General features: G+C 53.3%; 10 protein-coding genes across 10 annotated transcripts; 6 read left to right on the top strand and 4 right to left on the bottom strand.

Annotated features, from left to right (window-relative positions):
* Positions 1-492: 492 nt before the first annotated feature.
* On the top strand, positions 493-4,298 carry HMPREF1541_08913 (uncharacterized protein; the record flags this gene model as incomplete). Its single annotated transcript, XM_008723231.1, has 2 exons — positions 493-759; positions 810-4,298. 2 exons carry the CDS (start codon positions 493-495, stop codon positions 4,296-4,298), a joined length of 3,756 nt encoding a protein of 1,251 aa, XP_008721453.1.
* A 364-nt stretch (positions 4,299-4,662) lies between these two features.
* Positions 4,663-5,420, top strand: HMPREF1541_08912 (uncharacterized protein; the record flags this gene model as incomplete). Its single annotated transcript, XM_008723230.1, has 2 exons — positions 4,663-5,252; positions 5,321-5,420. The coding sequence occupies 2 exons, from the start codon at positions 4,663-4,665 to the stop codon at positions 5,418-5,420; spliced, it is 690 nt and encodes a 229-aa protein (XP_008721452.1).
* An 814-nt stretch (positions 5,421-6,234) lies between these two features.
* Positions 6,235-8,522, bottom strand: HMPREF1541_08911 (uncharacterized protein; the record flags this gene model as incomplete). The annotated part of the gene is made up of 2 exons (XM_008723229.1): positions 6,235-8,378; positions 8,426-8,522. 2 exons carry the CDS (start codon positions 8,520-8,522, stop codon positions 6,235-6,237), a joined length of 2,241 nt encoding a protein of 746 aa, XP_008721451.1.
* A 507-nt stretch (positions 8,523-9,029) lies between these two features.
* Positions 9,030-9,812, bottom strand: HMPREF1541_08910 (uncharacterized protein; the record flags this gene model as incomplete). The annotated part of the gene is made up of 1 exon (XM_008723228.1): positions 9,030-9,812. One exon carries the CDS (start codon positions 9,810-9,812, stop codon positions 9,030-9,032), a length of 783 nt encoding a protein of 260 aa, XP_008721450.1.
* Positions 9,813-10,780: 968 nt separating this feature from the next.
* On the top strand, positions 10,781-12,169 carry HMPREF1541_08909 (4-aminobutyrate aminotransferase; the record flags this gene model as incomplete). Its single annotated transcript, XM_008723227.1, has 1 exon — positions 10,781-12,169. One exon carries the CDS (start codon positions 10,781-10,783, stop codon positions 12,167-12,169), a length of 1,389 nt encoding a protein of 462 aa, XP_008721449.1.
* Positions 12,170-12,275: 106 nt separating this feature from the next.
* On the bottom strand, positions 12,276-13,007 carry HMPREF1541_08908 (haloacid dehalogenase, type II; the record flags this gene model as incomplete). The annotated part of the gene is made up of 1 exon (XM_008723226.1): positions 12,276-13,007. One exon carries the CDS (start codon positions 13,005-13,007, stop codon positions 12,276-12,278), a length of 732 nt encoding a protein of 243 aa, XP_008721448.1.
* Positions 13,008-13,622: 615 nt separating this feature from the next.
* Positions 13,623-15,057, top strand: HMPREF1541_08907 (uncharacterized protein; the record flags this gene model as incomplete). The annotated part of the gene is made up of 2 exons (XM_008723225.1): positions 13,623-14,730; positions 14,786-15,057. The coding sequence occupies 2 exons, from the start codon at positions 13,623-13,625 to the stop codon at positions 15,055-15,057; spliced, it is 1,380 nt and encodes a 459-aa protein (XP_008721447.1).
* Positions 15,058-16,280: 1,223 nt separating this feature from the next.
* HMPREF1541_08906 (uncharacterized protein) lies at positions 16,281-18,699 on the top strand (the record flags this gene model as incomplete). The annotated part of the gene is made up of 2 exons (XM_008723224.1): positions 16,281-17,230; positions 17,277-18,699. The coding sequence occupies 2 exons, from the start codon at positions 16,281-16,283 to the stop codon at positions 18,697-18,699; spliced, it is 2,373 nt and encodes a 790-aa protein (XP_008721446.1).
* Positions 18,700-20,954: 2,255 nt separating this feature from the next.
* On the bottom strand, positions 20,955-21,497 carry HMPREF1541_08905 (uncharacterized protein; the record flags this gene model as incomplete). Its single annotated transcript, XM_008723223.1, has 2 exons — positions 20,955-21,125; positions 21,174-21,497. The coding sequence occupies 2 exons, from the start codon at positions 21,495-21,497 to the stop codon at positions 20,955-20,957; spliced, it is 495 nt and encodes a 164-aa protein (XP_008721445.1).
* A 903-nt stretch (positions 21,498-22,400) lies between these two features.
* On the top strand, positions 22,401-26,813 carry HMPREF1541_08904 (uncharacterized protein; the record flags this gene model as incomplete). Its single annotated transcript, XM_008723222.1, has 1 exon — positions 22,401-26,813. The coding sequence occupies one exon, from the start codon at positions 22,401-22,403 to the stop codon at positions 26,811-26,813; it is 4,413 nt and encodes a 1,470-aa protein (XP_008721444.1).
* Positions 26,814-27,129: the final 316 nt, after the last annotated feature.

Here is a 27,129-nt window from a genome sequence, read left to right as displayed (position 1 = left end):
TGATGGAGCAGCTATCACGACCTGAACATAACAGTCGTTACAGCAAAATGTTCACTGGGCATTCGTTCCACCCGTGAGGTCTGTAGTAAGCAAAGGAAGCTGATCCTGCAAAAGACGTCAATGCAGAAGTTGTATCCATGGCTTGAAGGTCCGAACTCAGCCTGGCACAGGCATCGCTTCCGGCCTATAACGAACGCTGAGTCAAGTACACAGACCTGATCAAGGCAAGGCCAGCGCATGGCGGACACGAGAGGTCGACGTCGAGATTGCCTCGAGAATCTCAACCGAATGGAGAAGGCTAGCCGAACTGACCCTCGTCCCCAACCACGATTCACTGCCTGCGACCTCTGATCCTGTAACCACGTTCATATCTTCGTATTACCACTTGTGCGTTGCACTTCTCTTTGCTGGGGAGTTATAACGATGTCTGAGCCGTGAAACCGAGTTCATTCCACCTTGCCATGCAGCACATGCCATCCCTTGCCCGGCGCCATGGACGCCTTTGGAGACGATTACATTGCGCATAACTTGCCTTTGCTGTTTCTGTCAGGCTTAGGTTCCTCCAATAGCACGCGAGACCCCGGTCACAGACATCCAGCGCCGGAAGGCGGCTTTCGCGTTAGGACCGATCTTCCGCCTCTCGAATCCGACCTAGCAAACGTAGTGAAGGATGCCTTCCTGCAACATGATGGGAGTCTTGCTCCATGGAGAACACCACCTGTATCCTCGAGGTTCTTCGCGATTCGGAACGTCGGAAGGGTAGGTCTACAAGATCTGGACAGGTTCAACACAGTCTGACCAGTTCCTAGTCATATACACTCCCTCCTCGCAAAGCCCCTCCACCTCCGCACTCCCCTCGACTATCTGCTGTCGATAACGGTGGCGGTCCACCACCGGCCCTAGTTCTACATTCTCCTCTGTCTCCTCTGACGCCGAGCTCCCCGCTGTATCCGGACGGTGTGTTGAATCAACAATGGATCGCTAAACACCAACATCACCTACCCTGTGCTGTGGTAATGTTCCTGCCCCTCAGCGCGGATGCACATACAAGCTCGCTGCTGGACAACAAGATCAAGAGTGAAATTAATAGCGCAAAGGCCGCTTTGTCAACTGCCAACTACAAAACTCGACTTGTGGTAGTGCTTTTAGGCGATGAAATCTTGAGTCTAGATGATGTGGAGGATCGAATTGCCACTATCCGAAGGGCTACAAACATGGACCAGAAAGCTTTGTACTTCATTGCCCACGACTCTTTGCCGCAGCAAGCCTCTCAAGTAGTTCAGTCACTTCTCGGCTCATTATACCCACAGTGTATCGAGTATTACCGAGACCTCTCCAAGCACGCTCGAAGGAAACGTAACAGAAATGTGACACCTCAGCCGACGATCCCTCCGGCATCTGCGCATGTTCTGGCGTCACAGGGCTGGGTAGTCCGATACGAATTCAAACTTGGAGTATTTGGAGAATTTCGACAGGAGATGGATGCGGCGTGTCGCAATTACGAGACAGCCTACGACAGCCTCTTTGCTGCAGAGATGATCGAGTCAATTGCTTCGTGGAGCCCGAGATTCCATGAGGCGCGACTGCTCGCCGACACCATAGCGCTCCGCATCCTTCGTTGCTTGCTGTGGACTGGTCAGACATCAGCGGCCGTGAGGAGTTGGACAAATCACCAGGAGCGAATTGAAGGGCTTTTGGATCGGCGAGGCAAGGGAACTGAGAATTACGGTTGGCAAGCTTGGCAGCATACCTGGTCGAAAACCATGGCCGAACTACTAACGCGGTCGGAGTTGCCAGGCCTGAGCGTGACAGTCCCAGCTTCGGATAGTCTGGTATTTCTGAAACCCGATGCATCTGCTGGTGAGAGGTTCACACCGTGGGAGCATCTCCATCACCAGGGCTATTGGCTACGTAACGCTCAGGAGCATACAAAAGAACGACGTAAACTGGCGGCAACTATCCCTGACGAAGATCGCCATCCGCCTGGCCGATCTCCTGCGTCGAAACTCACTCATACTGCCGAAAGCTATGATAGCTATCTAACCCTGGAGCCGTACCAAGAGTTACCAGCGGACGGGACAACAGGATTCGATTACACTGAAGAAATCCTAGTGTCTCTCGACGCTGCGATCGAGTATTTCGACAAAAAGGGCCAAGTACGTATGAACGAGCTTATACAAATGAAGAAGGCCTCGGAGTTTCTGAACACTCAGGCGTGGTCGCAAGCAGTGCAAATATTGCAGCCGTTATGGGAAAGCCCAGTGTGGCGTAAGTCAGGATGGTGGCGCCTGTTGGAATGTGTTGGTTGGGCTCTGCTTGATTGCGCGAACGAGCTACAAGCACTCGAGCTCATTGTGCGACTGACCTGGGAGTTGGCGAACTCATGCTTCACAGCTCGCCCGAATACAATATACGATCTTGATCAACTTTTGGAGAGGTTTGCGCCAGAAAATAAGCTGTCCATCGCTCTAAACTCTCAAGAGGGCACTGGCCGCATTGCAACGTCCTTTGCCTTTTCGACCGCACAAGGTCACGTTGGGGAGCTGATCGACTGTCAGTTCGTTTTGAGCTCCTGCTCGAATACAGATAGCTCGGCCGTGTCGTTAAGTGGGGTCAAGATCGTCTTTGAGGGATCTCTAAAGCCAATATACCTGCACCCCAGCGATAGCGCCACTACTTCGAAAATGGCAGTGAGCACCGCGGATGTGGAACTGAATGAAGCCTCCCCACTCAGTTCTACGGGGAACAAAAGGTCGTCAGTCGGTCATATCGCCTCCGTCAGTGGTCCGGCGAACCTAACGCTCGCTGCTGGACAAACCAGAATTTTCAACATGCAGATGATCCCACGAGAGGCAGGAGATGTCTCTGTGGCTTCTATCACTCTCATGCTAGAAATTGACCGGCTCAGTTTGACGGTCACTAATTCCGAAGTTGAAGGCGCGACGAATGACTGGTGGGAGATGAAGGGAGACATTCCCGTTCCTCGTGCGGTTGGAACACAAAGAGTTGTGTCGAATCTTCATGTTTTACCGAAGCCACCCAAGGTCGAGATTAATGCTGTTGATTTCAAGAGATCCTACTACACCAACGAAAATGTCGAGATCAATATCGAAATCGTTAACAACGAGGAAGAGACCGCCCTGCCCACAGTCCGAGCGAGACTCATCAGCCCTGTTAATGGCGCAGCCAAAATCCGATGGGCAGATCAGGGTGACGATGAAGCGACCGAAGAGTTGGATATTGAACAGATCCTGCCACCACGCAAGCTGGATAGCCTGAGACCTGGGTCAAAGAGTATGCTTTCGCTGCAAATGTCTGAGACGGTGGCGGCGCTGGACCATGAGCTCGAGATTGTGGTGACGTACAACTTGGAGGCTGACACAGAGTCGGTGTTACAAAAGGTACTCACTCTTGACCTGGCCGTCATCAGACCTTTTGAGGCAAATTACGATTTTGCTCCTCGGATCACATCCGAGACATGGCCGAATTACTTTGCACCACCGCCAGCGTCGCCGGACATACCTTCGGGCTTGACACAGCAATTCCTTGTAACGGCAAATCTATTTTCGTTTGCCATAGAGCCTATCGACATCGAAGCTATCCTGCTGACCACTACCAAGATTACAGGTGGTGCAATCTGCTCTTCTACTACAGGCGTACTGAGAGACGAAACTCTGACCGAGCCCGCCGGTTTGGCAGAAAAGATATCGGCATCCATAGCGCCAGAGCAGACCAGGAGTTTCAACTTTGATCTGACTGTGCAAAAGCAGGTGCTCGGTGACCGGCATACCGTTGCCCTAGACCTGGCACTCGAGATCGGCTGGCGGCGACCGGGAAGCAATGGGGTCAACTCATCAATTCTCGAAGTACCACGCTTTGTCGTTCCTATGGCGGAGCCACGGGTACTCGTCACGGTCGACAACAAGGCGAGCGTCCCAGGACAAGAGGACATGAAGCTCATGTCGTTACGATACATCATCGAAAACCCATCAATGCATTTCCTGACATTCAATGTCGCCATGGAAGCAAGCGAGGATTTTGCGTTTAGCGGGCCAAAGGCCAACTCGGTCAGCCTGGTGCCCATCAGCAAGTACGAGATGGTGTACAAGATCCTACCCAACAAAAGGGATACGGAGGGTAGCCGGGAGAGGAGGAAAAATCGAGACGCGAAGGGAGAGTGGTTGAAAGTACAGCTCAACGTAGTCGACGCGTACTTCAACCAGTCGTTGAGGGTTCAGCCAGCCGGTGGAGGGGTAAGGCTGGACAAGAAAGGAGGTGTGGTTGTTCTCATGGATTGATGATGAGGATTCTGCTACGCCTCCTTTGATTGTCTCCATTGACGCTCGCAATAGATATCCAGAAGAGTTAGTCCGAGCAGCTATAACACCGTATTCTTCGTGCTGTGTCCTCCAATGCATCCCACATCTTAGCCTCCCCACCGCCTGCACCATTTAGGCGCTACGTCACGCCAAGGCCAAGCAAGACGACTGCCGATGTTTGACTGATTCTGTCTCTTTGCACGAGCTCTTGCTCTCCAACTCGACAGGTCCCACTCTCTCTGACAGTGTCTTGGGCTTTTCTGTCTTCTCTTCCTTCTGCCAGCCCTTTCTTCTCCCTAAAACCAACACCACCTTCGACCCGTTCTCAGCCCCAATCGCCGCCATGTCCGACATCCAAACCTACATCCACAACCTCCTCACCCCCCTCTCCGGCTCACCCAAGCATGGCACCATCGACTGGGCTATCCCCTCTCTTACCACCGCCGCCTGCGCCATTGCCTTCAACCCCATCTACTGGAACATCGTTGCCGCCGCCGAGTACCGCACGCACTTCCTGACCAAGATCTTCCGCAACCCCTACTACGGCTGCTATTTCTTGGCCTTCACCATCTTCAGCCTCGGCATCCTGCGTGACCACCTTTTCAACGCCGCCCTCGATGAGCAACCCGTCTACCCGCCCGTGCACATGCCACGTACCGGAGCCGTCGCCTTCATCATCGGCCAGACCCTCGTGCTGAGCAGCATGTGGGCCCTCGGCGTTACCGGCACCTACCTAGGCGACTACTTCGGCATTCTCATGGACGACATGGTTGAGGGCTTCCCATTCAACCTGTGGTGGGCTTTCGGCAGCCCCATGTACACGGGCAGCACGCTGTGCTTTTTGGGCACGAGTCTGTGGAAGGGCCGTTTGGCGGGGCTGGTCTTGACCGGCTTTGTGGCCGTCATGTATGTGATAGCGCTGCGATTTGAGGAGTGAGTTTCCCCCCCTTGGATACCCGGTTTGTCCAATGTCAAGGTCAAATACTAATGTGAATCCATAGCCCCTTCACTGCAGAGATCTACGCGCAGAAAGCTGCCAAGGAGGCGAAGCAGGACGCCGGCAAGCGCCAGACTCGGGCTGCCAGCAAGAAGAAGGCGTAAAAGGGCCCCTTTCAGCCCAGAGTCCGAAGCCTGATTCGCGTTGGTGCCATGACGGCAGCGCTTTTTTCAACCCAGATAAGGCTCCCGGTCAGAACGCAGCGCCATATGGCAGACTCATGGTCATGAGAACCACGCCTCAAAGGCTTTCCTCACCCAGCAAGAAAGAGGAGCGCCTGCTCCCGTAGCCGCCAGGTGTCTGCCAAACATGAACTTGAGTCCGTGTGGCCCACCACTTCCGAAGGCAGTTGATTTGCGTCGGCAAGACATGCGCCCTATCCCCCACATACAGACCAAACTTCTTCTACGGGCCTATGACGACCTCAACGTCGTTGTTGCTCAAATATATTTCCTACCTCACATCCTGCATCGGCACACACACACACTTGCTACAAGCGATCCGCAAGGCCGTGTCGAAAAGCCAAAAGTTTGATCTTGTTTATAAACCCCCCCAAAAGAAGAGATACCCCCATATAAAACATGATCAATTTACAGCAACAGATTTTGCAAACAAGATGGCTTTTTTGTGGTCTCACTTTTTTTTTGTTTCGGAAATGTAATGGCTTTTCGCTATGCAGGCATATGCATTGTCAGATTCGTATGGGGGCTGCTCAGCAAGCTGGCCCCTCCCCTCTTCAGCTTTCACACATAATCCCATTTCTGCCTCTCTGTAGAGATCTCTTTTGACAGTTATGCGAAGAGACCCCGTCATCGGGGCCCCTCTCTCTCGTGGGTCTGCATCCATAATCCTGCACCAGCTCGACACGCGAAGTGTTCTCGTACCTCAGAGCTCAGATCCACAAACGACAGCACTCCATCAAGCCAGCACGTCCGCCGCCTCAGTCTTGACGAGCTGGACGGCGCGCTCGCTGACGCCCTCGGCCTTCTCCGTCGTCGTCGTCATCTTCTTCAGCTGCTCCTTGAAACCCCGAAGCTTCTCGTGCTCGGGCGCCAACTCCTGTAACCGCTTGAGACACTTGGCCGCCAACAGCACTTTTCCTCTGCGGGTGTAGATCTCAAAGCCCACGACCTGGCCCTCGACCACGTCCGGGCAGTACTCGAGCAAGGGACCCAGGAACTTCATGGCCTGTGTCAGTGGCTCCTTGGTCTCTACCAGTGTCTTGCCCAGTGGATCCGTGTCCTCCTTCTTGCCGTCCTCCAGCTCGCTCTTCGGCGTCGGCTTGGCCGCTTTCACCGCCGCACGCTTGTCAGCTTCGGCCTTTTCGAATTTTTCCTGCTCGCGCTTGGCCTTCTTGAGCGCCTTCTTGCGATCTGCGGCTGACAGCTCCGTGCCGTTTTCGCTCGCCATCATGGGGCCGTGCACGAGGTCCGGGTTGTCGTGCAGTAGGAGGTAGGCTTCACACGCCGAGACGGCGGCGCGTGAGAAGAAGGGGTGGGCGCGCAGATGGTCTTCCCACCGGAGCATGTCGATGTAGGCTCGGATCATGCCTTTGCGGAGGGAAAAGTTGTGAAAGTCGAATTGGTCGTCTTGCCAGACGTCGAATATGGTAAGAATTTGGTGAAAGCGCTTCAGTGCGAGGCCGAGCTTGCGTTGGCGGAGGTGGGATTGACCGTCTTCGGTTAAGTACCAGACACATTGCATGTCGATAAGGTCGCCTAAGGGGCCGCCGGAGGTTTTGTTCTGGGTGAATTTTGAGGCAGTGTTGAGTGCGGCATCGTTCTCATCATTGCGCAGCTGATATTTAGCGCATTTCGTGTTGATAGCACGGTCCTTCTCGTCTAGCGCTCGGGCCTCTTCCATCGTTTTGGCAGCGGCGGCAAGATCACCTTGGTGTTTGTAGGTACGGGCCTTGACGGCATGGAAGTCCACCGACTTGGGGTCAAGTGCTATGCATTTGTCGGCGTATGTCATAGCTTTGCCAAGGTCCCGAGAGAGCTTGTAGTTGTAATGCTGCGCAAGGAAATAGAGGACAGAAGATTCGAAATGGTCTTTCTTCTCTGTGTCTCCGTTAGGCTTGGACGCCACCTTGCCCGCCGCATAGCCCTCAACTACCTCCTCGACGATCTGCTTCTTCGAGGAATCGGAATAAAGGTGTTTGATGTTGGCAAAGGTGGATGGAATGCCCTTTCGGAGCATACGTTGGAGGTACGAGTCGACCGCTTCTCGGAATTCTTCACCCTGCAGAAAGTCCAGTGGTCGTCGTCGCGGCAAGTCTGATTTTGGGAATTTCTCGGACAGTTCGCCATATGCCTTCTTCAGGTCGGCGGCTTGATCCTCAGTCAGTCCCTTTGCCTTAATGAAGCCATCATAATACTGTGAATTCTCGGGGTTCCGGTCCAACAGTGCGCCATATGCCGCTTCAGCTTCAGCCTTACGATCCAGCCGTAACAAATAGTCGGCTCGCATTTCCATAACGCCGGTGACATCCGGGCTTTTCTTCCCAACAGCTTCGAGGTGATCCAAAGCCTTCTCGACCTGGCCCGATTCAGCAATAATGGTGTTCTTGTAGAGGACTGCTTCCCAATGCTCCATGTCATTTCTCGATGGCTTTGTCTTGAGGGTATCTTCAAAGGTGGTGAGGACATTCTCGGCTTGCTCAAAGTTGCCGCCGAGGTGATGAGCAATAGCAAGTGCTGTCCAATTTTGTCTGATACCCGGCTTTTGCTGCAGCATGCTTTGGCGGCTCTGCGCATAGCCCTCGTAGTCGCGCATCTGTATCTGCAAGTGTGCCAGATCCCTTTGTATTGGAACACTCTCCGGCTCTAATCTAAGCGCAAATTTGTACGCCTTGATTGACTCTTCGAAATTCTTTTCGGCTCGGTATAGCAGACCGTAGACGTGCCAACATACGTGCGACTTCATGTTGTTTCCTAGGGCAGTCTTCGCGAGGGCAAAGGCAGGCTCTGTCTGGCCTTGAGTGCCAATGATGAGCGCTTTCATGGCTTGGGTATCGGCATGGTTCGGATTCTTCTTGAGGATTTGCTCCGCAGCCTTGAGACCTGTCTAATAGTCAGCAAAGCCGGAGGTTACGAGAACGGGAACTGACCCTTTTTGTACTGTTTATTCTCAAAATGTCTGACGACCTGGCGGAATAAGGCGCCATCTTTGTGGCTCAATTGCTGAGCCTGTGGTGGTTGCGACATGGTCGGCGGGTCGGAAAACGAGAGTGCGGAGGGACGGTGCACTCAGTGTTTGGGAAGCTATAGTTTACAGTGTCTCGACGATCACACTCATCACAGAACAACTGCAGAGGGGTAAGCGGGCCCGTCGCAACGGATGAAGAACAAGGGTATGTCACCACGCGTGAAATGCTAGAACACAGGCTTCGGTATTTGATCGACCATCTTTGTTTTAAGCCTCAGCCTCGTCTTGGCTTATACCCAGCCTTACCGAGCTTACTTCGTGGCTCACCATCAGCAGAACGCACTCGAAGGTGTTCCAAGGGACCAGTTGATCAATGTGCAGGATATGGAATGCGTTCTGAGAGCCAGACGGGGGCCCGTCATGCAGTAATACATATAGAGCAGCTTCTCAACTTCATGATAGCTTGACCAAGGGCGCCGGAAGCCTCTGAGGCCTTCGTTCTCTACATGAAGCGAGAGGGTGAAAGGTAGAGGGCCGAAAGTGTACAGGGGACGGTGAAAGTAGATCTATCCCTTTAAAGAGATTGCCACCTCCACAGTCTTCACCCAGCGAAGTCGTTGTTCCGGAAGATCATCCGGATCATAGGCCGGGCGTTTTCTCTTCCTTCTCTTCCTTGCCTTCTTGCCCGCTGTCGCTTCGGTAGCGCCATGGTTGTCGTCTCTGTTGTTGTCCTGAACAGTGTGGGTTGTTGGATCTGGGGAGGACTTGGTGGTACTCGCAAGCAGCTCCATGGTGGTATCCCCACCTTCCGGTATAGTCGTCGGCTCGTTGGGTTGCTGAGCGTCCGCATCATCCTCTGACTGTTCAGCTTCGACGATATCATCCACCACACTGACATTGCCGCTTCTCACTTCGACAATGCAGGCCATTTCCTTCTCCTTGTTCCTAAACCACTCTCCCACGTTCAATGCCTTGGTCATCGCTCTTCCGCTAGCTTTGACCAATATTTCCTCTCTGTCCTTTGCCACCTTGTCGGTGGCCTCTGCAAGCCTTCGCATGCCTTCTCTGTCACCTCGTTTGATCATGTTTACATTCTGCGTTACCCGCTTCTCGACTTGGTTGAGAAGTTTTTTCACGCGCTTGACAGCAGACATGAAAGGTGTCTGACTTCCAACATAGACAATCTTCTGCACATTGGCACCAGCGTAGGGCGATGCTACCGCGGGATGAATGATTGGACGCTTCTGCACAGTCGCGTTAGGTGGCAGCTTTGGCATCTGTCCATTCTTCTTCTCATGTCGCAACTTGGCGAGCTCCTCCGAGACGTTGAACGGGAGGGCGGCGGCCATTACCGCTCCAGTATAACCGAGGCTCAAGCCAAGGTCGTTGAAAATTGTTGTGAGTAGACTTGAACGACGGGAAGTGAAGTCCGAGGAGCACGCGACATCGTGCAAATGGGGAACTAGACCTGTTTTGGACTAGTGCCAATATCTACAACAGAGTGCAGGTTCACAACGTTGAAATTGTACTACTGTATACGCTCCTTATTACTGAAAGTGCCGAGATTATTTTGCCATGTACTCGAGAGGCGGCATTGAGCCTCGTTTGATAGTTGATGCGGGGACTGCGTATTGCAGCTTTGAACGACGACCGGGAGACCAGGAACAGAGCGATCGTGCACCGGCCCGGACACCGGGATCGTGCGTCTTGCCTTCTTGACGCCTAGCGTCGCGCAGCATGTAAGTCGTGAGAGTTGCACAAGAAGTTGCACGCTACGAGACACCCAACATGTCATCCTCTACGTGTTCTTGCAGAAGTTTGGCGAGTATCACCTCGGTGCGATGCTGGAAGAACCGACCGAAGACCAGGAACCAACCTCGAAGCCAGGGTGCGCTGTCGCACGGTTTACGCTGACGAATCTGCCCACAAGAATGAACTGCTCAGCTAATTGTAGTCATGGTCATAGACACGGCAATGCCGCGTTGTCGCACTGGCATTGTCTCTCGGGCCAGGCATACTCGCGTGCCGGTCCGGCCATGATATCAAGTTCCTAATCGATATCCGCCACCTTCTCCGCAAAACGAAAACTTTCTTCTGGCTGCTACAAGGCGTCGAGATCGTGCAGCCTTCTTTCATTTTCACCGGCGGAGATGGGCGACGCAGTAAAGTTCTGCTGAAATCTGATCCGTTGGTCCAGACTTTCATGCGGCAAGATGCGGGTGGTGTTCGCTATAAGTACACAAGTCGCTCCCGGCCCCAGGTGAGCTCTCCCACATAGTTGCAATACCCTCCAGCCTCCTTGCGAAAGTCGTCGAAAATGCCTGGAGTAATCATCACCGACGAAAAGTCTGTCAAGACCGAGGTGCCCGGTCCCGTTTCGAAGGCAGCCGCTGCGAAACTTGGTCGCGTCTTCGATGGCCGAGCAGTACACTTCGTCGTCGACTATGCCAAGTCCCATGACAACTATATTGTGGACGTCGATGGCAACACCTACCTCGACGTCTATTCCCAGATCGCCTCGATTCCAGTTGGCTACAACAATCAGACTCTGATTGAGGCTGCCAAGTCACCAGAGATGATTTCTGCTCTCGTCAACCGACCGGCCCTTGGCAACTTTCCTGCTCAGGATTGGGTTGCCCTCCTGTCTGATGGTCTGCTTCGTGTCGCCCCTAAAGGACTTGACAAGATCTTCACTGCCCAGTCTGGGTCTGAGGCGAACGAACTAGCCTATAAGGCGGCCTTCATGCTCTACCAGCGGCGCAAGCGAGGTGAAGGCGTCGAGTGGACTCAGGAAGAGATCGCCTCTTGCCTAAAGAACCAAGCACCTGGATCACCGGACCTGTCTATCCTTAGCTTCAAGAACTCGTTCCACGGTCGAGGTTTCGGCAGTTTGTCTACGACTCGCTCGAAAGCCGTCCACAAGCTCGATATTCCGGCCTTCAAATGGCCACAGGCAGATTTCCCACAACTAAGATATCCCCTTGATCAGTACCAGGCGGAGAACAACGCTGAAGAACAAAGGTGTCTGCAGCAAGTTGAGACCATCATCACTTCATGGCACTGCCCAGTGGCTGGCTGCATTATTGAGCCCATCCAGAGCGAAGGAGGCGACAACCACGCGTCTCCCGCTTTTTTCCAGGGCCTTCGCGAGATCACTAAGAAGCATGGAGTGATGCTCATTGCGGATGAGGTGCAGACCGGCTTCGGTGCTACCGGAAAGTTTTGGGGACACGAACACTGGCAGCTCAGCAATCCTCCTGATATGGTCACCTTCTCCAAGAAGGCACAAACCGCCGGGTACTACTTCGGAAACGATGCTCTGGTGCCTGATAAGGCATATCGCCAGTTCAATACGTGGATCGGCGACCCAGCCCGTGTCGTCCTATCGAACGCTGTCATCAGCGAAATCCTGAACAACAACCTCGTGGAGCAGTGTGCGAAGGTGGGCGACAAACTTTATGGCGCACTGGAGCAACTGAGCTCGAGGTTCCCTGATCATATTCAGAATCTCCGTGGCAAGGGTCAGGGTACGTATATCGCATTCGATACCGCAGATCCAGCGGCGCTTGTCGGGAAAATGAGGCGGATGGGTGTTAACATTGGCACTTGCGGCACCAAGACAGTCCGCCTGAGGCCGATGCTGATCTTCACTGAGCAGCACGTGCCAATGTTTGTTGACACTCTGGAGAAAGCTCTTCAGATTTGATCTATGAGATGTTATATGCAGGGTGCTAAGGAGTTCGGCCTCAACCATCGCAGTCGGCCCGTGTAATCATGATAAGAACGGTACTAAATATGAATTTTATCATTTCTCAACCAGCTTTCGACGCCTCAATGATCCTGTCAGCCAGCGTGATGAAGTCGTCGGCCTGCACATCCAACTCGCCAAAGAGCTCATTGCACGCCTCCTTTTCCAATACCGTTACATACGCGCCTTTAAAGCCCGACCGCTTCGCCGCACTAACATCCCACTGATGCGCCGCAGCAAACCATGCCTCATCGCCATTCTTCTGGAACTCCTCCAGCAGCGGCTTGTAGCATTCCGGTGCCGGCTTGCCAATGCCCAGGGTATCACACGACCTGAAGTTCTCCTCGGGGCAAGGAATCCCATTCTTCTCCAGGTAGCCCTGCACGCGGGCCGCATCTCCAGCTGTGAATGCCCACATGGTGAACCCAGCGTCCCTCAGCTTCTGCCAGCACTCCGCTGCTCCCGGCCTCGCCTTCAACTCCCGGTACTGTGACAAAATATACTCCAAATCGTCGTCGGACGCAAATTCCCGCGGCTTCTCGATGCCTGCTTGGCCCAGGACACGATAGAAGAGCCCGCGCACGCAGTCGTAGTATCGAGCGTACTTCCCCGACATGCTCAGATAGGTGTACTCGCGCTCTGCGACTTCATTCCATGCAAAGCCGAAGAAGTAGGGGTCGATGTTGTGGGCGCGTAGTTTGTCGCCTAGGCGGGCGTTGATGGCATCCCAGCCGACCTGGTAGGAGACGACGGTGCCGACAATGTCCCAGACGACGTGTTTACGCGGTTGTGACATGATGCAGAACACAAGTAGGATGTTGTATAGTCGAGGGTTCGGTCTTCTGCGTAAGTCGTTGGGGTTGCGTTTGCGCTTTGAGCTTGTAAGTTGATTATTGCGGTGGGGAGGTGACTAGGTAGATGATGTCCCTCTTGTGCTCAGTCGTGATCGTTCGAGCTAATGAGCACCTAGGGCTACCGTCTTCAATATCAAACATCCTTTTATGAGCCAGCAAGGCGGACAAACCAGAGGTCAGCCAAGTGTACCGGCCCGGACACTTACTCAGGTTTGGGGGGCATGGGGTACGCCCCCGCCAATGCCTATCGGCTATCTCCAAATGCCCAGCGGGCAGCGTGCTTTTAATAAAGACGAAGCAGTTAACCATCCCCACTTTCTACGACACTTATCTCTACGATCCACAGACAGGTTCATAGGATCTTATCAGGCCACTAGCATTAGACTCCGCCCTTTGATGCCGTTCGCAGCCGTAGTATATCCGTTGGCGGCTCCTCACAGTATACAAAACCCATCCCAGCTTCTCCAACTCCGCCTGTATACGCTCCAACAAATCAACTCGCCCGGAAACCACTACAGCATTTTTTGTAACCTGTCACAATCAATACCTTACCGGTCATGCCATCATCAGACCTTCCGGTCGATGACCCGGTAGAGTCCTTCTGGACCGCCCCACCTCATCATCTAGACGACTACAGAAGCTCTGACGCTCCACCATCTGAGAGCGATGTTGTCATTATCGGGTCTGGATACGCTGGTGTGGGGACAGCTTACCACATGTTCAACGCTAGGGACCCGAAGCCATCCACAGTCATGCTTGAAGCAAGGAGAATCACCAGCGGCGCAACCGGCCGGAACGGAGGTCACGTCAAGCCGGATACGTACGCCGGCATCACCAGATACGCCTCCTTGTATGGAGTCAAGGAGGCTGCGGCGCTGCAGAAGTTTGAGAGCTCGCAAGTGCACCTCGTGAAGCAGCTTGTTGAGAAGGAAGGTCTGGACTGCGACTTCCATCTGACGAGGGGAGTGGACGCCATTCTGGATGCAGACCTCGCCGAGAAGAGAACTAAGGAGTACAAGCAGCTCGTTAAGGATGGAGTGGTCGATATGAAGGACGTTGCCTACACGCCAAAAAAGGATGCAGAGCGGGTGTCGGGAGTGAAGGGTGCTCAGGCCGCTTTCTCCTTCACAGCGGCCCACGTCTGGCCGAGGAAAATGGTGCATCAGCTACTGGAGAAGTTGATAGACCAGGGTCTGCAAGTTTACGCACACACGCCGGTGACGGAGATCTCCTCCACAAGGGACGAGCGAGGCCGCTGGACGGTCACTACTCCACGAGGGACAATCAAGGCCAAGAAGGTTGTGGTGTGCACAAACGCGTACACGTCGTCTGTGCTTCGGCAGTACAAGGGCAAGATCGTCCCCGTCCGCGGCGTATGCAGCCACATCAGCTCGCCAAAGGGCGCCAAAACACCCCATTTGCCATCGACGTATTCAATGAGATTCGATGCCGAGTATTACGATTACCTGGTCCCTAGAGCTGACGGCAGCATCATCGTCGGTGGTGCTCGAGAAGTTTTCTGGCACGACAAGGACTCGTGGTGGGACAACAAGAACGACAACGAGCTGGTCAAGAACGGTGAGAAGTACTTTGACGGGTACATGCAGAAGTATTTCCATGGCTGGGAAGATTCTGGGGCCAAGCTGGACAAGATTTGGACTGGCAGTGAGTCGAGATGAATCCTCCTTCGGAAGACGCACGTAAGCTAACAGGATCGCAGTTATGGGGTACAGCTCAGACCTTGTGCCACACATAGGCGAGGTTCCTGGAGCGCCAGGACAATACATCTGCGCCGGCTTTTCTGGACACGGGATGCCCCAAATATTGTTGGCTAGTCAGGGAATAGCTAAGATGGTCGTTGAGGATGTGCCGTACGAGCAAACCGGGCTGCCCAGGGTGTTCAAGACTTCCCAGGCTAGGTTAGACTCGAAAGCCAACCACATGGAAGAACGGTTCAAGAGTGTGTGGAAACGACCCCAACCACGACTTTGAACCTACGTCCCGACTGGCGTCTCCTTGTGAAGTGTGAGTTTATTTGTATCGGAAGGCTGATACTGGCTCTGTCCGGTCTGAAACGTGCCTGACACTTGCCGCGGGCAGCATGATCTAGTTTCTGAGCCGTTCAATACTCCATTCAGTATCGTGACTGTGCTCAAAATCGTGTAGCGGACTTCTCGTATCGTGCTGTCTGCTCGCCCCTTTGAGACGAATGCCAAGACCAACGTTGTTGCAGCTGTGAGCGTGAAGGTCAAGGTGCAGGCACGCCGGTGAGCCAGGATTCTTCGGTCTGGCAAACTGAATCTCCTTTCGTCTCACGCGACCATCACTTGACTTGGATAGCCAGATTGTCGACCAATGTGCCTGCGATTTATAAACGGATCAGGCTGGCATCCTCTCGCGTTGGTCGTTGATTCATCTCGCCGGTCAGACGGCGTAGCTGGCTTTGAGAATGATCGGAAGATGGATTCCCAGCTAGCCAGGCTATTGTTTCACGGTATAAGGTCTCTAGCATCTTTCCACGAGGCCGTTGAATTCACACAGCGTCGTCGACTGTCGGCCAATCATATGCGACAGCGGCGAGCTCTCGCTTACCAGGGTCCAGCGGCGATGAGCGCTCAAGTGGCGCTGTCTCGGCGCGCCCAGATTCCCGACCCATCGAAAGCCTCCCCACGTCTTCCGCACCTTTTCATGCTAACAGACTCCAACGCTAGGGCTCGTAATCAACAGCATCAGAGTCTCGGGATCTCCGCGGACCTTAGCGCTCACTGCTTCGACGTTGATGAGGCGCGACTTTGATGTTGGGTAGCGGGCGGCGCGACCGAAACCGGAGCTAAGACATGGCCCAGCCATCCTCAACAACTGACGCATCGCGCGCCAACGGCAAGCTCGCCACATACGATGTCACACGAGAAGACAGCAAGCAGTTTGACGATACTTTTGATGAAGATGCCTTCCCACGAAAGAAGCGAAGGAAGTTAGCCGTTGATGAACGGAAACGGGCCGTCCGAGCGTAAGACGACCCCCGGCCCTTGCGACTCATTCAATTTCATCTAACTTTGCTCCTGATAGATGCGATGGCTGCCGCAAAGTAAAGGAAAAATGCGAAGGAGGACAGCCTTGTCGACGTTGCGCGCACCTCCGGCGGCAATGTGAATTTTCGGAATTGCCTCCTCGCGATGCTGTGCCAAGCACGGTTCATAAGAGGTAAGGACAGCATGGTAACCAGACAGCGTGTACTGATGTCGACCAGCAGTGATGCTGGCCTTGATGAGATGTCAGCTCGAGTCAAGTATCTTGAGGGGATTCTGAAGCACAAATCGTTTAACGTACCCTTGGACATTGATAGCCTGAGGCGGAAATACAATGAACTCAGAAGCCCAAGACGATCTGTCAGCAATGCTCGGTCAGAGACTGCTGAGGATGAAGACGATCTCAACATTGAAGACGAGTCCATCGAGATCCGGCCGGTCGACCACAACGTCACCCATTATTCGGGCGAATTCTCGTACTGGAATTTCTCAATGAAAATCAAGAAGCATGTCGAGGAGTGGATCAACAACCCGCAAGATCGTAAAGGATCCAAGGACCTGCCCGAATACTGGAGACCACAGGAGCTGAGTACAGGCTCAAGCAATATCGGCACAGCGCTCCAATCTTTACCGCCGGTCGACATCGCCAATTTTCTAATCAAGGTCTTCTTCAAGTATGCTCAACGCAATTACTTCTACGTTTACAAACGCTGGCTTCTCAAACAAGTCCACCTTGCATACCACGAGGCGTGGAGACTGAAAGATCCTGGTTCCGTTGCCATTATTTTCGCCGTCCTGGCAGTCGGAACGCAATACGCCCACATGGATGCTGGGCATGCCGATAAGGATGCCATTCCTTCAGAAGACGAAGTCGGGGCCATGTTCTATCAAACAGCTACAAGGCTACTTCCAGAAATCATTCAGACATCATCGTTGGAGAGCGTCCAGGCTGTCACCTTACTTGGTCTGTACGCCCTACCTCTCGATGCCTCTGGTCTATCGTACGTCTACTATAGTCTGGCCATACGATTGGCGATTCAGAACGGGATGCATCGAAAGTACCAAGGAACGGAGTTGAGCGCTGTTGCTGTCGAGACAAGAAACCGGGTGTGGTGGACAGCATGTTCAGTTGAAAAGTAAGTCGATCTACTAATTCTTGATTAGCCACTGACGACATCGTAGGAAGATTGGCATCTTCCATGGCCGGCCTATGTCCGTCCTGCGCTCAGATGTTGATGCGGATTATCCGAAGGATATCCAGCAGATGCCCGACGACGACGGACCTCTAAGCATTGAGCGCATGGTCATTTCCATCAAGCTGATCAACTACCTCGAAGACTTTATGCTTGAGATACAGCAGCTGCGGAAACGCGACCGAAAAGAGTTGACTGGCATTATCCTACGACTCACCGAGATGAAGGCCGAGCTCACAAACTGGTGGGATTCGATACCCGAAACAGCTTTCAATGTTGATCCGTCGACCGACGGACAGGCATATCGTTCTTGTATTCACCTGCAGCTGCTCTATTGCCTGACTCGGATGTTCATTGGACGGCCCTTCTTGTTCACCGGCGGTCGGCTGTCAGAAGAAAGTCCCCGGAGCCCCCCGGATACAAGAAAGTCGCAGTCACAATCAGACCATACATCTAAACAGCGCGAAGGCTCTACTACATCCACAACCGACGGGAAGAAGCGACCATCAAGACGTCTTGCATTGGTTGAAAACACAGTCAACGCGGCGGTAGAGGCTTTGGAGCTCTGTCGAGGCCTATACGACGGTAATGAAGGTCTCGCTAGAGCGTCCTACATCGAATACAGCTCCTGTCGTGCATCCATGCTTGCACTGATCGCGTACTCGATCCAGGAGCAGACGGATCAGTACCGGGTGATTATGCAGAAGGGTCTTGAAATGAGTCGCGAAATGTCTGCAGCTGGCGAGTCCGCCAGAGCAGAGTCGACCCTTATTGAAGCGCTGGAGCGAGCGGTCGCACGCCTTCAGATGTTCGGGCCTGGCTGGCAGCGTCGTGAGGTCCGACGTGAGAGTGCCGCACATATTCAGCAAACACCTCAGGTCTCCAACTACGATCGATTCAGAAACTGGCAGCAAACACGCAAAAAGGGCAGTGGCCCACAATCGGGGAATCAAACTCCCAGTATGCCGCCTCCCACCTCTGCATGGGATCAGCAACAGCCGCAGCTTCACAACAATCCGAACGCGGTGCCCATGGAGAGTATGTATGACCAGTCAAGCCCGTTCACCGGAAGCGACGCCACGGGGTACATGATACCCAACGCGCCCAGCATTAGCGACGGCGATTCCACTGGCTTCGGCCTGAACTCCGCGGCAGAGGCAGCCTTCTTTCAGACACTCAACGGAATGGGAGATGTTACGCCGTCAGCATCGGGAGTGAACGGCTGGTTGACTCAGGCGAGGCCTGAGAGGCAGGTCCTCGACCATTTTCTGGCCATGCCGGAAGGCGACGTTGATACTGTTGGAATGGGATACGCAGGCGCAGGCCAGCAAGGGTTTGGCGGTGGCACGTCGTGGTATGATTTACCGGGAGCGGGACATGGGAGCCATTTACCGGGATTCGGCGGGTGGTAAGAATGAGATTACGATATGATGGATTGGAGGCTATGACTGTGTAGTGTTGCTAATACTGTCCTGCTACGAGAATTAAGTCAGAAGCTATTCCTTCACATACCCTGTCGCAGCGACTGGTACCAGGTGATGCAGCTGGGGCAGCGATAAGCGATACTGTACTTAGCTTTTCTTGATTACCTAAACCTTGCCTATTGTCACCACGTCTCACTGGCAATAATGAAGATATGGAGAAGAAGTTTTCGTGCTAGAGGGGTTTTTCATTATCTCGTAATGTCTAAGAGATATTGTAACCAGTCCGCCGGTGTCCACCGGCACCTATTCCAGCCCTAGGATCGCCCTTCGACCCGAAGATTTTGACCGGTTTACCGTGAGTCATGTTGTGCTCCCGTCTCCGGGCGTCATCCTCGCGATTGAGCTTCCTCAACTCTCGTCTTGCCTCGATATCATTGCGCTCGTCGGCTTCTTATGTCGCTTGAAGCATCGGGTTGGTAGCCCAGCAAGCGGACAGGTGTCGGCTACGACGAGTGCCGTTATCCATCTTTGGTTGACCAAGCCGCGTATACCTGGCCGCAATAGCTGGTAAAGGGATCCAGAGACTCCTCATCGAGAGCAGAGTGCGTCGCAGGTAACGGAAATTGTGTAAAGAGTGAGCAGATTTGGGTATCATGACAGACAATCCGGTGCTGTTGCCGAAAGGTTGGTCCCGTGAGAGCCGATGGGCGTACCACGTTGAAACTGGGTATTAACCTAGCGCATGGTATGCGGTACCATGCATGACGGTCACGCCTGGCCTAGCGAGCTCTCCCTCGTGGAGACGAGGTTTGTGAGATTGGTCGACTGCTCGACGGATTTGAGCATGACAGCGAGCCGGTCGATGCAGTTCAGACTCTGTGAGCGATCATACATCGTCCGCATAGTCTGCAGACCTCCGTAAGCCACGTATGGCTCTTGTCAAGTCAGGAATCCGGACAGGAGTAAAGTGCTCGAGATGAGCTCAGCCAAATTGATAAGCTCACGTGACTCCTCCTTGTCAAGACTGCCTTAGTGCGTCTGCGTACAGCGCAGGGCGATGGTGGGATACAAACAATCGCATGCCTGTCATAATTGAGTAGTCCCACGCGAACTACCAAGATTCTCGAGTCACTCATTGTGGTCACTGAGTCCAGCTTCAACATCCTTGAGGAAGCTTGGAAGCTTATTGAGGATGTGAATGTACAATATACTGCTCAGTCGAACACGCAGAGTAGAGATACCCTTGTTCTTGACATACAGAGCTCTCCAAGTTCCAGAATCGAAGAAAGATTGCTCGGTACGATCGCGTTCGTCTGCGGCCAAGGCTTGTTCCTCCCAGCTTCGATTATGCAGAACATGCCAGCCAAGATCGAACTAGTTGCTTATAATTTACTATTATGAAAGATGAGCTCAGGATCCAGCCACGAGCTAGGGCCATGTCAGCTTCCCTTGGGCCCTGGCTTGTTGTATTGCCTGAAGCGCAAGGACCAGTCTGGTGGTTGCACTGCTGCTTCCCTGGTCCGTTCTTGTTATTCGCCTGAAGCGCAAGGGCCGGTTTGGTAGTTGCATCGAGGCTAACAAAGAAGATGAGAAGAGCATTAAATTTGGGAGGCTGGAAAACCTGGTATACGTCGCTCCATGATTTGGGGTACCCGTGAGCCGTTCGGTATTTGGTTAGGCAGCGAAAGTTGAGCTAACCAAATAAGCACTAGCGTAAAGCTAATAACAACCGATACCCACGGGCCTTGCTCACCCGTCGCGACATATATGACAGTAGACGGCTAGCCTCCTTGTCAAGATGCTCATTTGATCGAGCCTATGCACTTTATGGACATGTATAGGATTGTACCACGCTCTCAATTCGACATATTTTCCTCTCGAGACTTCTACGATCTTGTTCGTTGATCGCGTGCTCCGGTTCTAATTGGTTGGGGGGAGCCGTTTTTGCAAACACGAACATAAACAATCGAACAGAGCTGCCTCGCTACTAGTAAGAGTCTTACCAAAAGTCTTGAACATTATGTCCTTTGTTGCGATCAAAAGCTATGAATCAACGAACAAAGAGTCAACTTGGGTCACCTGAAACAATTCAAATATTTCTCATTCGCTACTCCGTCCATCGCCTTCGTTGGCCCCCTGGATCCCATCGCCGCGCCTGTTCTTGCCGATTTTGTCGCGACCGCTTCCATTTCCCTCATTGTCTCCGTCATGAGTCAACGCCAACATTGAATCCAGCAAGTCTATCATGAGCTTAATTTCTTCGCACTGCGCCCGCTCCTGTTGCCATACCTGTTCTTGCGCCTGGTAGTCATCTCGGAGCCATTGTACTCCGTATGATTGCAGAGATTCTGATAATGTCGCTTGGCGTTCTCGCTGTAATCTTTCGATCGGTTTGAGGGTCTGGAAACCCCAAGCTTCCCACTCTTGACTTTGACGGATGCTCCCTTGGCGGTAGGAGCCACCATTCGATCTGCCTGGAGCGTGATGATTGAAACCCCTTGCATTCTCGAGTCCAGAGTCACATAACTCTGTGAAATATATCTCGCCAAGCCAGCATTGCGCCGGCTGCCAACAGACGTGAAGAATCCATTGCTGGAGGCCGAAGCAGTTGGGGAACATTTGTTGCAACACTGCATTCGGGAGATTCGTGAGGTAATTAGAACTCTGATGGTGGACGTGTGCCCTGAGGCGTGTGTCTGAGTCCTTGGTAAATCCAACCTCCACCAAAGCTCTCGTGAGCGGCACCAGCCCCCAACCACTGTCAATGAGGTCTTCAAGACGTTCATTCAATCTCTTTGACCAAGCAGCAACGGTGCTACGCCGAACCTCGCTTCGACGGCCGTCATGTGAAGTGAAGGCGGTGTTGGTGTAATCGAGATAACGTCGAAGGCCTCTTTGGCAATGAAGATGCGTCCACGTTTTGATAGGATAGCAGGCCGTATCAATTAGCCATGCTTCCTGGTTGAAATCCGGATCGTCCGCGATGTATCGATCGACAAGTTCAAGTGCACTTTGTAGCTGGATTGGCGATGGGCTCATACCGGCTTTGTCAACGAGCGACTTGACGTATATCACAGGCTTGTCATTTTCCGCACGGTTTCACCCCACCTGCCGCTCGCTCGGTCTAGTGTGATGTTGAGGTGAGGTGTAAGTGATGGATGCAAACGCGCAAGGTCCAAGTGACTCACACGCGATCTGTGGCAGCCTGGCTGCGCACTTTGAAAATTTGTTGTTCTCGCAACCAACTTCTTGACCTCCGACAACTACTTCACAACTATCGTCTTGAGCATCAGCACTGGACGACTTCTGCGCATATCTTGGTAGGTGAATCCCGCTCATCATCTAAGGAACGAATTCCTGTGATAATTTCATCGACTGCAGCCCATACTTGAAATCAAGCCCTCATCAACAGCGCCTTCAAATTCAGCCGCAACTCTCCGCGACGCTTGTCAAGTGTCGAGCCCACAAGCCTTATGTTGATCGTCAATACGAAATACAATGCTGACTATTGTGCCATAGTTTCACACAACTTCTCGTGGTTCTTCGGAACCGAACCGAATTTTCAAACCCCCCCCCCCTCTGTCTCCGAAAAGAGTCGACTCCTTCTGGAGCCTCCGAGTAACTCGGCCTCACGACCACACACTCTTTATTCGGAAAGATTCGGCTCCTTTTGGAACTTTTAGATCACAATGTCGTTTCCTAACGGTAACGGACGAGGCAATCGGCTCGGTTTCGGCGGAGGAAACAAGCGCAAAGCTCGCGAAACTCAGTCAGAGGACGACGGAGCGCAGTATCGAGTGCGCCTCGAGGAAATTAGAGCTCGCTTGGAGCGAGTGAGGTCGAACAGGCCAGCTCCTCCCCCCGTTACTCAACCCCAAGGCACTGCCAACGTTCAGCAGGCTGCGGCTCCTGGCAACCCCAACTCATCGCAAGAGTCCGTCCCGCCTGGTACTCAAGTAGTGCCAGATATGGTCCGCTATCAGCATGATACCACCATCCATCGCAATAAGCCCAATCTACGCCAGCTCCCCAAGTTGCCGTGGACGCCGGTGTTGTTGATCTTGCCAGACCGGGGCTCGGCCGAGTTTGGTCATCCACACCACAAGAAGAATGCGCCTAGACAAGCTGCCAATGCCCCATTCTTGGTCAGAAATCGAGTCCTCATCCACATCGACTGCGGAAGACTCGGTCAAGCTGGGATTGCGCTGAAGATTCAGCTACCGAAGAATCGGCGGAGCCTAAACTTGAACACTGCTTCCGGCGACGACCGACGAGTGGCGACTCTTCGATGGTCGGTCGGCGTTAAAGTCGCTGCAGACCGCCACCAGCTTGCGCGCTTCAAGTGTCAGGCAAAGGGTGAGTTGCAGGCGACATACACCGCTGAGAAGAAGGTCCCTCGATGCATCCTCGAGTCTGATTACGACGGAAACATGGAAGGTTTGGTGTGCATTGAATTCGAGGGTGATTCTGCCGAAGTTGTGGTTGAAGATTTCGACGCATTTATTGATTGCGAGCGAGATCTAGTGCAGAGAAATGCCCTGCACAGCCTATTTACCGAGAGTAGGGTTCGTGCGAAGGTTTACATCAAGCCAGACTCGGTCGATACTTTGGTGACGAATATCGGTCACTTCAGTCAGCAATTTAGGCACATGTATACTCCTTTGCGCCAGTATCTAACTCCGAACTCATCAGATTTGGACATCGGCTTAGATATGCCCGCTGTCGATCTGTTCGCAAACCGTTCTCTTGCGAAATATGGGAAATCGGAGGAGCAGAGAATGCAGGCCGAAATCAGCCAGCGTGGTAGCGTTCAGACATGGCCTACCGAAATCACCGGCGTCGAGCAGCTGAGAGAGACAACTACCTTCGACGACGAGAAGACCTTAGGGATCTATACCACCCTCTCGATTGTCCGGAATTTCCAGTACGAGCAAGCCATGAACTCAGAGTTGAGCAGCCTCGACATCAAATTTAAGTTCGCCAAAGGCTTCGAGCGTCCGGAAACAGCTGATATGAGCTATGAGCAGAAGGTTCAACAGAAGATGTTCTACATATTTGGCACTCTTCCCAAAGATGCTGCGGACATCGTCAGTCCCGCCCCTGGAACTCAGTGGGAAGTCGCACTACCCTACTGGTTTGCCGATCGTACATTCGTCCCGCCTACCCGGAAGCAGCTGTATCTCTGTACCTGCGTGGCGGTTACTCGTGAGGAAAAGCAGCATGTTGGAGGCGCAGATTTCGCGTTCGTTGGCCGTGTCAAGGACTTTCCGGAAGTCCATATCAAAATCGCCAACAGCTTCTCGGAAGTTGATCCTAACGTACACTTCAGATGGGGTCGCATGAAGGAGTCAGTCGATCATGAAGTGGCTGCGCAGACCCTGAAAGCTGTCAAGCGAGTATGCCGGAACGAGAACAGCAATTACTCACACATCCTGTCTGTTCTTACCTCGAACGGATCACTGCCTCGAATCGCCACTCAGGACCTCACTCCGGGGCCCGCTCGCATGATCAACTCCATGCCGATCATGGACCGAGATCGTCGATCTCAAGAATGGGAGTACCGAGCCCTCATACTTGCGGGTTTATGGCCAGAGACGACTCATTTGCAGTCCTCTCTGATTAACGATGCCCCCAAAAGCATGTGGCTCATGATGGCCATCCTTGGAGGCCCAGGCTGCGTGAAGACTAGCACCACCGCAATGCTGCTAAACCTTCTCGCCGCCAGCGACCACAAGATCCTGGTCCTCTCCAAGACCAACAGCCCTGTTAACAACATGATGCAGGCACTGGAGAAGGTCAGACGGCGATTTGTAACGGAAGGCCCAGCCATCATTAGAAGAACCGGAGGAGCCGTCCACGCCAACATCAGAGTCGGAGTCGAGCCCTTCGGTCGGCTTCAGATGCTTCGATATATGCCTCCTACAGTCGAAGTCAACACTCTGCAGGAGGAGAGTCGTGCGGTACACGACAACAACACCTTCACCCTTGAGAGTAGCGCCGAGCAGATGCGTCAGGCTTACGACGAGGACAATCGCCAGATGGACATGGTCGAGCAAATGACTGCTATGAGCCAAATCGAACAACAGATCATGGCCGTGCTTGGCCAGCGGCAAGATCAGGTCGAAGGTGAGACTAACGATGCCTTCGCCGCTCGACGCGCGGAGGAAAGTGCTCTCAGACAGGACGCCAATGATCTCAAGCAGAAGCAAGCTGAGGTGCAAGGGATGCTCGATCGCCTCCGAATGGACTATGAACGTGCTCCCATTACGGCGAGAAAGGGCTTCGAGTTCCCCCTCAATCACGCTCTATGCTACCAGATCAACAAATTTGAAGGTCAGCACCCTGTTCAACCTTTGGGAGCGACGGCGCTCGCGAAGTTTAGCGCGATCAGAAAATGGCGCGCCGCCGAGGCTGACTACGAAGCCCAACGCGAGACTTTAGCGAGCAGAGACGACCGTCGAGATGCCATCCGAGCTATCGCCGAGGCACGCATCGAGGTATTCAGCGCGTTCGTCGAATCTCAGAACATCGTTGGTGCGACTTACGGCAACAGCACAGACCAGTGTATTGCCAAATTCAAGCCAGATATCGTCGTGCATGAGGAAGCTTCCCAGGCTACCCTTGGTGATGCCATGTGTGGATTTTCCTTCGAGACTGGCACGGTGCACATTTTCTTAGGTGACACCTTGCAGATGCCGCCATACGACCGCGGAAACCACTGGACAGAGGTTGAAGCCATCACCAAAAAGTCCGTCCTTCAGGTTCTCTTGGACCTGAGCATTGTTCCATATCCTCTGGTCGAGCAGTTCCGCATGCACCCTTCAATCATGCAATTCCCCAACGAGGAGTTCTACGATGGCATGCTCATCGCCGGCAAATGCACCAAGCAAGACCACAATGAACAAAGTATCGCTCGACAAGTCATGCAGTCCAAGTTCCACAGCCGCAACCCCGATGCCAGCTTTGACGGTCAGTACTACCTGGTCAACAATGTGGCGGGAGCATGCGTGCAAGATGCGGATGCTCAATCTACCTCAAGAGTCAATTACGCTGAGGCCAGTTCTATCGTCGCCCTCTGCGTCGATCTTGTTCAGGCTGGTATTCGTCCTCCTACCATCAGCGTCCTCTGCCTCTACAGCGCGCAGGCTGCTCTAGTCAACCGGAAAATGCGGGCCGCCTTCAAGGATATTGATACGACCGGCGCGGTCCAAGTCACGACCGTTGATTCCTTCCAGGGCGACGAGAACGAGATTGTGTTGGTAGCGCTCTCAATCAGCGCAGGCGCAGCAGCTGGCTTTCTTCAGATCAACCGTTCGAAGAAGTCTACCACATCGACGCTGTCGTCCTTCGCTAAGAACGCGCATCGCCTCAACGTTGCCTTAACGCGAGCGAAATACCTAGCCGTCATTTTCGGCCACTTCAACTCGGTATTCGAATCATGCCGTGAGTCCCTTCGAGCCCTCACGGGGAATAAGAACACTGGCGGCGCTGGTGTTCTATACAACATGATCGTTGACGCCGACGAGCGTAAGGTCTTGCTCGTGGACTGGACTTCCAATGATCACCCAAAGTCCCAAAAGTTCCTTCAGGACAACAACCGCGCACAAGACTGGGAAAAAGAGTGTCAGTCGAATGCGAGAATGTCCGGTATCTCCGTGTCTCGCAAGGTCTTGACTCGGAAAAAGGCGGATCAGGCCGCTTTTGGAGCGCCCACCCCGGGTGGTTTTGTTTTCAGTGGTCCGGGTTTTGGCACCGAAGCCTCCTTTCAGCTTCCAGAAGGTACCGAGAAGCAGCGCAGCTATGCTGCGAGCCATCCGTTGTTACGAAGAACCGGGCCCGCGCAGCTCAACACCGTGCCTGAGCCGTTCCGCAGAGAAAACATCATTTCTCTCGCCAGAAACAGCGTGGGTACAACAATGATCATCGATGCCGCCTCCGCCTACGCCGCGGTCGCAACAGTCGCCACAGTCGCCCAGCCAGCCATTGCGTCAGAATCAGCGACGTCGAAAGCGTCGAAGCCGGCTGCTACGGATGTAGTCATGGGAAATGATGGGAGCGCGGAGGTTGGCGCAGGGATGGAGGATGGGGAGATTGACGGATGAGAAAATGGCGATGGCAAAGAATGCGAGGCCGCGAAGGGCAGACAGCTAGGGTCGGGATAATGGACATCAGTCAAAATGGCAAGGGTTCATCAATGTACATATCTGTTTCAGAACAAATGTACTAGGCAAGCTCGCGCACCTACATTCCAAGACTATGTTGAACTACGACTACGTGCCCTGGGGTCATCTGCACACCTCGGGATAGTAGATGCAACATGACTATCTCTCTAGCGGAGCAAACGACACTCCCATGCCTTGCCGAGCTTCGCCTCTGCTTGCATCACGGCAAGCTGCACAAAACGCTTGTGTTCGCCAA

Source organism: Cyphellophora europaea, assembly GCF_000365145.1.
Source record: "Cyphellophora europaea CBS 101466 unplaced genomic scaffold supercont1.9, whole genome shotgun sequence".
In the NCBI taxonomy this organism is placed as follows: Eukaryota; Fungi; Ascomycota; class Eurotiomycetes; order Chaetothyriales; family Cyphellophoraceae; genus Cyphellophora; species Cyphellophora europaea.
This window is presented reverse-complemented; position numbering and strand designations above follow the sequence as displayed.